General features: G+C 38.4%; 1 protein-coding gene across 3 annotated transcripts in view; it reads right to left on the bottom strand.

Annotated features, from left to right (window-relative positions):
* Window positions 1-14,724, bottom strand: part of kiaa1549la (KIAA1549-like a) — a 76,659-nt gene that overhangs the window by 34,660 nt on the left and 27,275 nt on the right. For all 3 annotated transcript variants that reach the window (XM_083560964.1, XM_083560962.1, XM_083560963.1), the window contains exons 3-7: window positions 11,904-12,464; window positions 7,995-8,110; window positions 2,923-3,145; window positions 1,476-1,609; window positions 1,068-1,236 (exon numbers count right to left, since the gene is read on the bottom strand). In XM_083560964.1, the coding sequence (XP_083417090.1) occupies window positions 1,068-1,236; window positions 1,476-1,609; window positions 2,923-3,145; window positions 7,995-8,110; window positions 11,904-12,464 (1,203 nt within the window). The remainder of the gene's footprint in view (window positions 1-1,067; window positions 1,237-1,475; window positions 1,610-2,922; window positions 3,146-7,994; window positions 8,111-11,903; window positions 12,465-14,724) is intronic.

Raw genomic sequence — 14,724 nt, 5'->3', positions numbered from 1 at the left:
ATGAAAAATATATATTTATTATTTAACTGAAAAGCAAATATCACACAATTAAAAGATGTATTTCTACAAAACATGAAATGTATTATATTCAAATGAAATCAAATATATTCAAATCCTTATATTGTGAAAGAAATACCAGTCTCAAAAAAATATGAAAAATACGAAATTCTGCAGTTAACCCAGGTCATGGCTTGAGAAGCCGGAAAACATTGAAAAAGTTTGAACAACCATCAAATAGAGTTTCCATTCACAATCCTAGTGAACAGTTTTTTTTTTCACTATTTGCTCACAAGAATGAGGTCAAAGTTCACCTAAATTAAGTATGTGTAAAGTTTGTCTGTATCTGGCAGATTCATATGCATTTCTTCTGAACTATGATTTAACAGAAAATGTGAAAAAGTGTAGTTTTAGGATATCTCCTACATCACGAGAAAAAGTTTTGGCACCCCGTATTACATTTACATTACATTTAGCAGACAGTCCTATCCAGAGCGACTTACATGTACAGTTATCTCAGGTATACAGGTAACCAATTGAGGGCTAAAGGCTTTGCTTAAAAGCCCAACAGTGGCAGCTTGGTAGTGCTTGGATTTGAACCCTCAGAAGCCCAAAATCTTATCCACTGAACTACCTCCTGTTTTTTAACCCTATTAAAAAAAAGGACCAAAAAACAAACTATTCATTAAAATACCAGACCAATTTCTGTATACCAGAAGTATAAAGTATCTCCTGAGCAGTGTGGTGCTGATGTGTTCACCTTATAATGAGAAGAAATCTGACTTTTTTGCTGGTTTACCTCGCAAATGATAAAAGATTTGTAGACAACCTGGGATGTCTGTTTAATACTTCTATTAAAGAAATGCGTGTATATAGCCATACCAGTCTCAAGAAGCAAAAGTCATACACCAAACAGATATTAAACGGTTTAACCAGCTTTGTTGTAAATGGAGAATCATGGAAATTTGAATTCCTTTAATTCCTTTAGGAATCCTGTGTGAGAATTATAATCTGGCAGGTTTGTATTGCCCTTTGATGACTGTGGAAATGAAAGCAAACGTGTTACTCACGCTCAGCGATGATCATGGGAGGAAAGAAGAGGAAATATCCGACTAGCTCTGCGCTCAGCTGGTTAATTAGCGCGCTCGCCACGGTGCCGTTCAGCGCCACACTGCCGTTCCACACCACATACACCAACGATACGGCCAGAGAGTTTCCTGCCTGATAGGTGTTTAGAATCTGCCCACACATACAGTGATAAAGAATACACACACACACACACACACACATACACACACATGCCAGCACAAAGAAACGCCAAGCCAAAAAAACATAGACATGAAAGTACATACAAGGGTAAAAGCATATGAACACAGATACACGTTCATAAAAAAAAAAAAAAAAACAGAAAAAAACATGCAGTTAAGGCTTGATATTTTAAATGGTTTTGAAATCGAGCCAATTTGTTTCAGCTCTACCTCTACTGACAGATTCCCATAAAAGTCTTCTACTTTCTCCTGAGCTTCAAAGAACACGTTCCCCAAACGCTGCTCCATGATCTGGATGAAACCGCATGACTTGATGTTGTCTGTAGGACCCACAAACCTAAGAACTGATCCAGAACATGTGCAGATGGTTAGCAGTCATTTACAACACAAACATCATGAAAAAATTACTGGAATTTCTATTGATTATACCACCATGCCTGCTCTGGATTCTGTTCCTGTTCCTGTTCCTGTTCCTTCTCCTGATCCTGTTCCCCCCGATCTGCTCTGTTTCTGATTTGAACTCGGTTTTTGTTTCTGCCCTGCCCTTCCTAGTCCTGTTCGCTGGTTTTGGATTGCTTGACTGGGTTTTGGCCCTGGACTGTTTTTGGACTTTGTTTTTGCCTTGCACCTTTGCTCAGTTTGCCTCATATCAAAGCCTGTTTTCTCCATACCCCTGTGACATCCTGCATTTGGTCCTCACTCACCTAGTCACCCACAAGATTCCTGACGGTATAATCTGGCTTGGCACTGTGTCTTGTAAGATTGACAATTAGATGTATTTTTATATTTCCATACACTTTTTTTTCACTGTATTTATATAAGATGTTTATTTAGCATTTCTGGAGTAAGTCTGCAGTGTCAGTATTTGCTATAGTCAGAGATAATGCTAAAATAATACTCTCTGCTTTGGTCTCTGTGATTTTTATCCATATACATACTATAGGAGTGTTCCTGAATCATTAGAAAAATGCAGAGGAGAAACCTTTCAAGCTCTGCTACTGCTCCACTGCTGTGCAGAGATTCCTCTGGAGAGCATCAGACAAAAAATTTTAAATATCTGAACTTTAGGTGACACCATGTGTGCACTCTTCAGGCGTGCTCCATTTTTCTTTTAAGAACATTGTCTATAAAGCTGCTGAGCTGAAATTATAAGTCATGATATGAAGCATGAATCTCTATGAACAGTTACACCCCTTACTCATTCTCTCTAAGCCGTGTAATCAGTATTTGATTACATTTCCTTTTGCATATAATCACGTTACATATCGTACACACAAAAACGCAAAAACACAAAATCTTACATGTATAATTTACCTCACTATTTAGTTTATATTCGATTTGTAATTCAAATAAGCTCTAATATCATTTGTTTGGCCAATGGTGCATTACTACAGCTAAATGCTTTAGGTGGTCTGAAAATATATTTAGACAACAGCCATTTAACAATGTTTTTTTTTTTTTTAACAACAATATATAACAAAAGTGACATAGAAATAAAGATTATGACATAATACTGCATCCACTATGGGTTAATACAGCATTTAATAAATCCTCCATTTTCAATATTTTGTGAGGAAACCTACTGAATCCTGAATCACCAACATTCAGCTCACACATACAGTATACGATTTATCACAGAAACAATGTGCAGTCTCACCTGTTTTGAGCTGCAGGTGGATGCCCAGAGAGGGCTGCCAGGATGCTACAGGGATTGGGATGGCCAAAACCACAGGTGCATGCTGTCTGAGGTCAGTCAGAAGCTTATCGAAGCTGTAGGAGGTCAGGGTCTCCACCACTGCCGCTGCCATGTACACCGTTTTCTCGCTCATGACATAATATCCCAAAGTGACATTAGACGGTGTGCACAAATCACGCTCCAGCTGAGAGGAACATAAACACTGGTGTTATACAAAGCCTTATTAGATATGTAAGCTTAATGTGTTCTTCTGTTCTGTGTGAAACTGAATCACTCTGAATCAGTCTGAATCACTCTGAATCAGTCTAAATCAGCCTGAAACAGTCTGAATCAGTCTGAAACATTCTGAATCAGTCTGAAACATTCTGAATCAGTCTGAAACATTCTGAATCAGTCTGAATCAGTCTGAAACATTCTGAATCATTTTGAAACATTCTGAATCAGTCTGAATCAGTCTGAAACAGTCTGAAACAGTCTGAAACAGTCTGAATCAGTCTGAATCAGTCTGAAACATTCTGAATCATTTTGAAACATTCTGAATCATTTTGAAACCTTCTGAATCAGTCTGAAACATTCTGAATCAGTCTGAAACATTCTGAATCAGTCTGAATCAGTCTGAAACATTCTGAATCATTCTGAAACATTCTAAAAAAGGTCAGAAATATTCTAAACGATTATAAAACAGTCTGAAAGATTCCGAATCAGTCTGAAACAGTCTCAAATATTCTAAAACTGTCTGTAATATTCTAAAACTGTCTGTAACATTTTGAAACATTCTAAAACAGTCTGAAACAGTCTGAAACATTCCTAAAATATCTAAAACATGTCTGAAACAATCTAAAACTGTCCAAAACATTCTGAAACTGTCTGAAACAATCGGATACAATCTGAAACGTACCAAAACAGTCTTAAATATTCTGAAAGATTATGAATCAGTCTGAAACGGTCTGAAAATGTCTGAAAGATTCTCAAAGATTCTGTAATAGTCTACAACATTGTGAAATATTCTGAAACATTCTGCAACATTCTACAACTACAAGCAGTTTGATTCAGTCTAAATCAGTCTTATTATTATTCTTAATCAGAATTTGTTTCAGACTCTGAAACACTCTGAATTTATCTATATTAATCCGAAATTGTTTAAATCATTCTGAATTATTCTGAATCAAATTTCAATCATTCTCAACAAGTATAAATTAGTTTAAATCTGTCTGAATCAGCCTGAACCAGTCTATGTGAGATCCAAAAAGAAATAGTGGAAAAAAATACTAGAGAGAAGAAAATGGTTAAAGAAGAGAGAGAGTAGGGAGGAGGGAGGAATGATGACAAAGAGAGGTCATGAAGATAGGGAGAAAGACAGAAATAGAGAAATTAAACATTGAATAAACAGTAAGATACAGATGTCAGATGCATCTACAGACAAAAAATGCAAAAGATAGATAAGTAGAGAAGGAAGGAAAGTTAAAGAAGGAGAAAGAGCAAGAGAGGTGAACATGGCAGACATGAAGAGATAAATTAGCAGACATGTTCAAAGGGAAAGAGGTTTGCAGAAAGAAAAATCAAAAATCAAATATTATTAAAAAATAAACACAAGAGAACAAACAGGATGTAGAAACAGATAGAAATGAAGAAGGCAAAAATAAATTGGTCAAGAGAGGAGAGAGAGAGAGAGAGAGAGAGAGAGAGAGAGAGAGCGAGAGAGAGAGAGAGAGAGAGAGCGAGAGAGAGAGAGAGAGAGAGAGAGAGAGAGAGAGAGAGAGAGAGAGAGAGAGAGAGGAAAGTGTGGGCGAGAGATAAACAGACAACTCCAGGAGCAGCGTTCTCCGACAGCAGACAGTGCTAATTCTCGGGTTGAGTCACTTTTGCGGTGGGTAGATCAGACACTGACACTCTCTTCAACCGGTAATAACAACAATCTTCAGTGTTACACTAATTTACCGGTTTATAGAGCATTTCCCCTTTTTCCTGATAATTACTGACAGCAAGCAAACAATTCCTTAATCAGGATCTGATCAAATATTCACATTTTACACTGACCAGTAAAACTAAGTTGAGTAATAATAAACCAGTTAATTAAGTATTAAGTGTCTTATAATGTATTGAATGACAAAAAAAAAAAAAAATTATTTTAAAAATAAACTTTACTAACTATAACTATAATTATTATTATATAAAAATTATTAATAATTTTATAATAAATACTTATATTCGCTTTAGTAAGTGTAATGTAAATAAAGTAAATAAACTTGGTTTTGTTCCTGTCACAGATTGATAGGAATAAAATTGTAATTAAATTGGAAATACAATTTTTCTCTTCACAGTTATTTGCCAGGGGGGAATAATGTTTTATTGACACATGCACTTTATTGACAAACTAAGTCTTCCAGACTTTCCTGGAAGAAAGTTTTAATATATCAATGTTATTAATTTTTCTGTTAAGAAAGTGTTTTACTATCTGTGTCCCTGTGAATGATCTGTTACCATATACAGTGCACCTGGAAAGTATACACAGTTGATCGGACATGATTTTGAAAGGCACACACCTGTATATATGAAGTACCACAGTTAACAGTGCATGTCAGAGCACAAACCAAGCCATGAAGTCCAAGGAATTTGTTTGTAGACCTCAGAGACAGGATTGTATTGAGGCACAGACCTGGGAAAGGCGACAAAAATTTCTGCAGCAGTGAAGGTCAAAATCAGCAAAGTGGCCTCCATCATCCGTAAATAAAAGAAGTTTGGAACCACCAGGACATTTTCAAGAGCAGGCTGCCTGCCAAACTGAGCGATCAGAGGAAAAGGACCTTCTCCTTCTCCACCTCAGGGAGGTGATTAAGAATTCGATGGTTACTTTGAAAGAGCTCAAGCATTTCTCTGTGAAGAGAGGAGAACCTTCCAGAAGAACAACCATTTCTGCAGCACTGCACCAATCAGGCCTGTATGGTAGAGTGGCCAGACAGAAGCATGACAGCCTGCCTGGAGTTTGCCAAAAGACACCTGAAGGACTCTTAGGCCACGAAAAAACAAAATTATCTGGTTTAATGAAACAAAGATTGAACTCTTTGGCCTGAATTCCAAGCCTCATGTCGGCAGGAAATCAGGCACCACTCATCACCCTGCCAATACCCTCTCTACAGTGAAGCATGGTGGTGGCAGCATCATGCTTTGGGGATGTTTTGTTAGCATCAGGAACTAAGAGACTAGTCAGGATCAAGGAAAAGATTAATTTAATGGTTCATCGGAACTGGAAGGCGGCGTTCCATCTTCCAACAGGACAACAACTCTAAGCACACAGCCAAGATAACTAAGGAGTGGCTATGAGACAACTCCGGAAATGTCATTGAGTAGCCCAGCCAGAGCCCAGACATATTGAAAATCTAGGGAAAAGATCTGAAAATGGCTCTGCACTGAGGCTCCCCTTCCAACCTGAAGGGAGTTAGAGGGGTTCTGCAAAGAAGAATTGGAGAAACCGCCCAAAAATGTTCCAACTTGAGGCTTGAGGCTATAACTGGTGCCAAAAGGAGCTTCAACAAAGTATTGAGCAGAGGCTGTGAATACTTATGTACTTATGTAATTATTATTGGGTTTTTTTTTTCAAATATAGTTCTTTCACATTGTCATTATAGGGTATGTTTGTAAAATTTTGAGGAAAATTATGAAAAAGTGAAGCACTGTGAATACTTTCCGGATGCACTGTATATGGTTGCTCAGTGGGTAAAAAGTTAGAATTCTAATCTAAAAGTTGTGATTGAAAATCAAAATCGCACCTCTGTTCTGCCACTGCTGGGCCCTTGAACAAGACCCTTAACCCTGGATAATTACACTAAATAAGTTCCAGATGTTAGCTCTAAAATGCTAAAATATTCTGAATATCTACATTAGGAATGTATTCTAGAGGCTTTTTAATATTTATTTTAACCATTAATTTATTGTCTAGTTATTATTTAGCCCTGGTTCAGTGTTCTCCATGATTGGTTGATGATTTTTGTGCAAGTACTTTTTTTTAATGCCATTGTTTCTTTACTTTATTTGTTAAAACTTTCTTCTATGTAGCACCTCCAACTGTTTTCCAGTCGTTTCCTTTGTGTTGCAATGTTGAGCCCAATTACAGAGGATTTTCCTTTCTGAAAAGGTTACAAATATAATTATATTTTTAGAAGAAAAAAAAAACTGTTAACTATCCAAAAAACCCCTTTTCTGAGTTTTCCACAACTTCTCAGCAAACAGCTTTTTTTGTATTTCTGGACTTCTTTAAGCTGTGTGGTGTGAAATTCGAATAGAAAATGGACCCAAAGTATCATTTTCCCTTCAGATTTTGATTCTGTAAAGCCTAATAGCTGAGAAAACACCCTTCGGATGTGAGAAGATGCCGCTTTTGCACAAAGCTTTTCACAATGATTCCCAGATGCTTACAAAGAGAGGAAATTGTTCGGCGTGTTCTCGCACAATGCCGAGAAGACTCTGTGTGCAACACAAACACTTCCCACGCCTCGGCCTACAAACCACCCACAAGACTCTTCACCGTCAAACTATAATTCCCATGGTGCAGTGGTGATACATATCCAAATACCCATTAGACTCTGTGTTAGATTGAAGCACTGCAGGGGAATCTGTTACATACGTAGAAAGAGATTTTGCTTGTTTTTGTTTTATCCAGCTTTGGATTACAAGACATTAACAGAGCATATGATGTTAGGCTCTGTTTCCAATGGCAACAATACAGGGTTATTTAAAAAGAATGAACCGATTTCATTACGCAATATAAGAACTGAACGTTTCCGGAAGAACGACCTGACTACATCGCCCCTGTGGCAACCATTCAAAACTTAGATAACTCCTCTTTCAAATGGTCACTGACTCATCCCATGACGATGCTTGAGAACTGAAGCAATGCGTCATGATATCGGTTCATTCCTTTTGTTGTTTGATGTTTGTTCGAGTATTTTATTCGATGTTCCCTTTTCCTCTTTGTTCTCTTCAGTGTAGAAAAAGAGATGCTAAGTGTATTGATCATATGGGCTAAATGAAGGTACCTGGATGTGGACGTTGGAGTCGTTGAAAGCCTTCTGAAGTGCCAGGGTTAAGCCTTTCACCAAGTTCTGCCTCAGTCCACTCTCCAGATAATTCCTTTTCATCTGGATGGACAGAACTGAAGAAGGATCACACACATACACACACACACACACACACAAACAAATAGATTAACTGCTGACAGGAAAACGATTCATTTATATAATTGTGTACAAAGGATCAGTAGTGGGTAATATCGTGCAGGATCTCGGTTTGGATGTGACAAGACTGAAATCTGGCAGAGCTCGTATCTTTACTGGGGACAGTCGTGAGTACATCGGTCGTGGACACGTGGACAAAGGTACTCTGATAGTGAAAGAGAGGATAGATAGAGAGGAGCTGTGTCTCTCCATGCTCTTTACGGTTTCAGATCATTGTGTGTATGTGTATATATATATATATATATATAAAATGCATCCGAAAAGTATTCCAAAATGGAATTACTTATTTTCCTCAAAATTTGACAAACAATATCCAATAATGACAATGTGTGTTTGTATATATATATATATAGACACTTTTCTTGCACGCTTTTCTTCTGTTTTATCTGTCAGCCATTTAAAAAAAACACTACCAGAGGACTGCATGAAGGACAATGGTGCTCGATTCAATGTCAATAAAATAGATCAGACCTCAATCAAGTGCATCCTGACATCTTCTTACTGTTTTTTTTTTTTTTTGCCTCACAGTAAATGTGCTCTTCAGAAGAATTCATTTGTAACACCTTTATCATACTGGCTGTTCTGGAATCTGGACAAACATCCCTTCAATTTCCAAAGCATCTCATCTGTGCTTCATCTGTGAATGAGAATCTGAGAATGACAAAGTGAATCTGAGAGAGTGCTTCGCTTGTGAAATGCATAACAATTTGAGATTTTTCAATCAGCCAATCTGAGATTAAACATTGCAGGTGTTATAAACTCTAGGTAATATGTATGTATGCATGTATGTATTTAAATATTTAAATCTAAATGTTTTTTTTCTACTTGATAAAAGTCTATCTAGAATCAAGACACATTCTTGAATTTTTTACTCAGAAAATAGTCTATGTATATTTAATAAACCGCTGTTTCTCCTCAGACTACATTATTAATTATTTATTAACAGACCCACCGATGCTCATTAATATTCATTAGTTGACACATTTGAGTGTCAAACCATAGCACTTGCTGCTCAAACATACTTGTGATGTCTTTTTCTTTTTCCATAACGTTTTTGTAACCTGTTTCTCTCATAATGTAGCTGGAATATGTTGACTCTATTAATTGGCCACAAAGTGTACAAAAGACTATGTTTCTATAACAGCAGAGGGTAGTTCCAGCTATATAATGCGCTTATGCTTTTTTTCCTAATGTTTTTATTAATGTGCTTGCTCTAATATGTGAATTTTGTATGTATAGTAATTCACAAGGACATCTGCGACATGCTGTTATAGAAAATGTATCAACTCTGAGGTGTAAGAGTAATTTTATTTTACAATTACACAACACATTATGCCATCACTGATTATTTTCCTATAACACCACAACCCCAAGTGTTTATCCATTACTAATAAAATCCAGATAAATTTTTTATTCACACACTAGGTGTTAAATGTATTAAACAGCTTTACTTTGCTCCCATGGGGCCAATTAGGATACATGGACTTTGAACTACTTGTAAATAAGGGAGGAATATTTTTACTGACAAACTTCAGATGCTACTCCATTTACAGATTTAGGGTTTTTATAGAAATAAAATGTCTTAAAAAAAAATAAAAATAAACTGAAAACAGGAAATGGCCACCACACACTAATAGTTCAAAGATACCTCTCGCCTCAGTCATGGATTATTCACCATTCTCCCACCAGGGAGACGATACAGGTGCCTCAAAGCACAAACAGACTGAAAAATTGCTTTCTTTTCTGTGTCTGTTACTACACTGAACAGCTGATCATAGAATGATAAAATATAATCAAGATCCCAAAAGGAAATGGTTTAAAATGCGCTACTGCACTGTCACTTTCTGTCTATATTGCACTGCTTCATTCACTATGCCTTTTTGCACCATTCATAATTTATGTTTATCATTGCACTACTGTGTATTCCATCCAAACAATCATATATGTACATACAGTACAGACCAAACTTTTGGTCTGTACTGTATATATATTATACGTACAGTACAGACCAAAGGTTTATATATATTATATATACAGTACAGACCAAAAGTTTGGACACACCTTCTCATTTAAAGAGTTTTCTTTATTTTAATGACTATGAAAATTGTAGATTCACACTGAAGGCATCAAAACTATGAATTAACACATGTGGAATTATATACATAACAAAAAAGTGAACTGAAAATATGTCATATTGTAGGTTCTTCAAAGTAGCCATCAAGAGAATGCCAAGAGTGTGCAAAGCAGTAATCAAAGCAAAAGGTGGCTACTTTGAAGAACCTACAATATGACATATTTTCAGTTGTTTCACACTTTTTTGTTATGTATATAATTCCATATATAATTCCACATGTGTTAATTCATAGTTTTGATGCCTTCAGTGTGAATCTACAATTTTAATAGTCATGAAAATAAAGAAAACTCTTTGAATGAGAAGGTGTGTCCAAACTTTTGGTCTGTACTGTATGTATAACATCTCTTCTGAACATCATCAACAACATGAACTTCTTTTCTACTGCACAATCTTTGCACAGTTATACTGTGTGTGTGTATGTATATATATATATATATATATATATATATATATATATATATATATATATATATATATATATATATATATATATATATATATATATACACACATACATACACACACACGCGCGCGCACACACACACACACACACACATATGGGCCCATATCCTCATTTACTATATTGCTACTACATTTATTGTAAATAGGCCACTTATATACTTCTGGTTAGATTTGGATTTCAGTGGCTCTGTACATGTACTTGTGCACAATGACACTAAAGTTTAATCTAATCTTATCTACCTTGTTTTTTTGTCCTGTATTTATTTCATGACAAACAAAAATTACTCGTAACAAAGTAAGAATGAATACAATAAATCTTTCTGTCACTATTAAATCATGCAAATGAATTACAGATCAATAAACATGCACTAATTTGCAATAGTCAAAATTACAGATCGAGAGAAAAAAACAGATGGGAAGAATGACAGTGAAAGAGAGAGGAAAAGAGAGCATGGTAATAAAAGTGAGATAAAGAGGCAGGGTGCATAAACAGACTGAGGGAAAGCTATAAAAAGGCAGATAAGGAAAGAGAGAGAGAGTGAGAGGAAGAGAAAGAGACAGTGAGAGAAGTAGTGAGAGGAATATAAATGGTGAGCTGTGAAGTGCAGAGTGAAATCTGGAGAGATGAAAGCAAAAGGAGAAAAGGAGAGGGGAAAGAGAGCGAGAGAGAGAGAGAGAGAGAGAGAGAGAGAGAGAGAGAGAGAGAGAGAGAGAGAGAGAGAGAGAGAGAGAGGGAGGGAGGGAGGGAGGGAGGGAGGGAGGGAGGGAGGGAGGGAGAGTGTGTTCAAATTACACAACATGGTTATTTAGTTATACAGATTCTTGAGCAATGTTAATGATCTGTAAACCTGTCCTAACTTGAATATATAATTTTTTATATAAGACAAATATACAAATAAATATATTCAGAATTATGATGATAATAATGGATTATAGCATGAATCCATCCATCCCTGGATACATCCGGGTATCGAGGTGGACTAAAATACAAGTACAAGTACACTTGTGAAAATTACATAAAAAATTACATAGCACATGACAAAAAAAATTCTGAATCCTAATTGCAGCCAATGATTGAGTTAGAATTTGCTTTTAAAGTGAAGGGCGGGACTTACCCGTTCGAACCAACAGCTTCTCTGTGATGTTGCAGGTTGGAGATGAGTTCTCAGTGGTGGTGCTCTGCTTGGTGGTGATGGTGCTTTCCGTGGTAGCTACAGTAGTGTTTTGAGTCGTTGTAGTTGTTAAAGTAGTGGTTGTAATTGGCGTGGTTGTCGTCGTCGTTGTAGTCGTTGAAGTCGGCGGTGTTGTCGGAGGCTCCGTCGATATCGTTGTGGTTTCAGTGGTAGTCGTTGTCGGCGCTATTGTGGTAAGTTCCTCAGTGGTTACGGGACTTGTACCGGGAGAAGTCACAGTCGTGTCAGTCACAGTTAAGGATGTGGTCATAGTGGTGGTCACCGTGGTGAGCTGGAGGCTGTCACTGGTCACAGTGTCTGGAATTGTTTGTGTGATTAAAGTTTTCCCAACATTTTCTGTTCCTGGAGATGTGTCATTCAATAGCAAGGTGGAGGGGGAAACTGAGCTGGTCACGTTATCTGAGTGAGAAGTTTTGGATTCGGTCAAAGTCGAGATGGAGGCACCGGGTGCAGTGGGAAGGTCTGGGATCGAAGGAGCCTCTTCTGAAAGATGAAATAGCACATTGAAAACGCAAACAGTTTCTGTAGAAGGGATTTTAAGCTGCTACAGGCTCTCAAAAATGTTTAGATTATCCATCTTTTATGTTTACTCTAATGACAACAATCCTAAAGATTTGTCTTATTCTGTTGTAGCTCTTTATATAGCACTTGATCATTTCAAAATTTTTCTATATTTTAGCAAAAAAGCTCAACCTAGATCTTTTATTAGTTTTTGAGGTTTCATCACTTGTCTAATTTAACCCTGTGGTTCTGCTTTCCATGTAGAATTTTAAAATGTTGCAAAATAATTTTAAATTAAAAGTCTTGAATTTCATTGGTCAGAAAATGGTTACTCATTAAAAAAAATTTTCAAAGCAAGGAACATTAGTTCTGGCTACAAGACAAAGTTTCTATTTACATTCTAATTGATTTGCATTTTAATTTGCATTCTAATATGTTATTGTTCCCAGAGCTCGACTGGTAGTTGATTGCTGAAACAATCGGCTATCGGCAAAAACCCATACCGATACAGTATATAGTCAGTTTTTCCGGGTTGTGTTATTCAGTACGAGAGCAGCCTCTAGAGGCAAATCACTGATGTTAAGTGCTGTTTATTTGAAGTTCCCTCTCAGGAACTCTAGGGAACGCCTCAATTGGGGGGCAACATTGCGCAAACCAGGAAGCTACAAAATGGGAGCGCGATGGGAGCGACATTAGCTTCTTCTGTTCAGGTAAGTGCTTTGTGTGTGAATCTGTGCAGCCATAAGCTTACAATGCAAGCAGAATTCCGACTGCATGTTCCCCGAGCTCCCATTCCCTAGGGAAAGCACTCGCTTTGTCTGTTCCTGGCAGAAATATTAAGAGCCCAGGTGGATCTGTTTGCAACTCGGGAGACTTCGCACTACCCCTCTGCTTCTCTCTCTCTCACCCAGCCCCATTGGGGCTGGACGCCATGGTGTAGATGTGGCCGAGGCTACGTCTGTATGCCTTTCCCCCTATCGCACTGCTCTTGGGAGTTCTGGAGAGAATCCTCCAGGAAGGATCTCGCCTCCTCCTGGCAGCTTGATGGCTGGACAGACTGTTGTTTATGGACCTGCTGTTTCTCCTCCAGGGACCTCTTCGGGAAATTCCTCCCAGGAGGTATCTCCTCTTACAGGCCCAGAGTTTTGGAAGCTGTGGCTGCCCCCATGTGTGGGTTTAGTTTCTAGCAGCTGGTCTCTCTACTGAGGTAGTAGAGACCATTCTCCATTTCAGAGCTCCCTCCACGAGGAGGTTGTATGCAGCTAAATGGCATCTGTTCGCCACGTGGTGTAAACATCATCAGTTGGACCCAGTTAACTGTCCGGTTGGTTCAGTTCTGGAGTCTGCAGTTTGCCACAGGATTGGCTTCATCAACCCTGAAGGTTTACGTGTCTGCTACCTTATTGTACCCACGCTAGCGGGGCAGTCGCTGGGGAAACACCCCCCTCATGACACATTTCCAGGCTGAGGCCCGGAACACAACCCAGAGTGCCTGTGTGGGACTTGGCCGTTGTGCTGGCAGCTCTATCTTGATCTGAGCCTCCCCTTTGAGCCCTTGGCCAAGGTGGCCCTTAGGTAACCCTACACCAGGGTATTTACCTAAGATGCCTGCGAACACGAGACACATACCTCGATAAGTCTGTGGAGGAAGTCTGAGTAGCTGTTCGTTTGCTATGGCCCTCATAGAAAAGGTTTCCCGGCTAATAAGCAGATGCTCAGTAAATGGATTGTGGATGCCCTTTGTCTGTGTTATGAGTCGTCTGGTCTTCCCACTCCTTTTGGAGTAAGGCTCATTCCACCTGGGGTATGTTGTCCTCTACGGCCTGGTCCGCTGGAGTGTCGCTCCAGGACATTTGTAACGATGCGAGCTGGTCCACCCTGCTGACCTTTGTCAGGTTCTATGACCTTGACATCAGACCACTCCCGGCTCCTCTGTCCTGCATGCAGGTTGTGCTCAGACACACTAGACAGGGACTGGTCAGTATGGTGTGATTGGACACTAGTTCCCAAAGCGTTTTTGACACAGCTCGAGTTCCCTGAGGAAGTTAACCCTAGGTAACCCTAGTTCCCTGAGGGAGCTGCGTCAACAGGCCATACTCCCTGCATCCCTGCAGCACTTACCTTCTCCTTTTTCAGAAGCTAATGTCGCTCCCATCGCGCTCCCATTTTGTAGCTTCCTGGTTTGCGCAATGTCACCCGCCAATGACGTCACAACTGCCTATTGGCCAGATTTTACACGTAA

The sequence above is a fragment of the Silurus aristotelis genome (genome assembly GCF_946808225.1).
Source record: "Silurus aristotelis genome assembly, chromosome: 14".
NCBI classification, from domain to species: Eukaryota; Metazoa; Chordata; class Actinopteri; order Siluriformes; family Siluridae; genus Silurus; species Silurus aristotelis.
The sequence above is the reverse complement of the archived record's forward strand: the minus strand, read 5'-3'. Positions and strand labels throughout refer to the sequence as shown.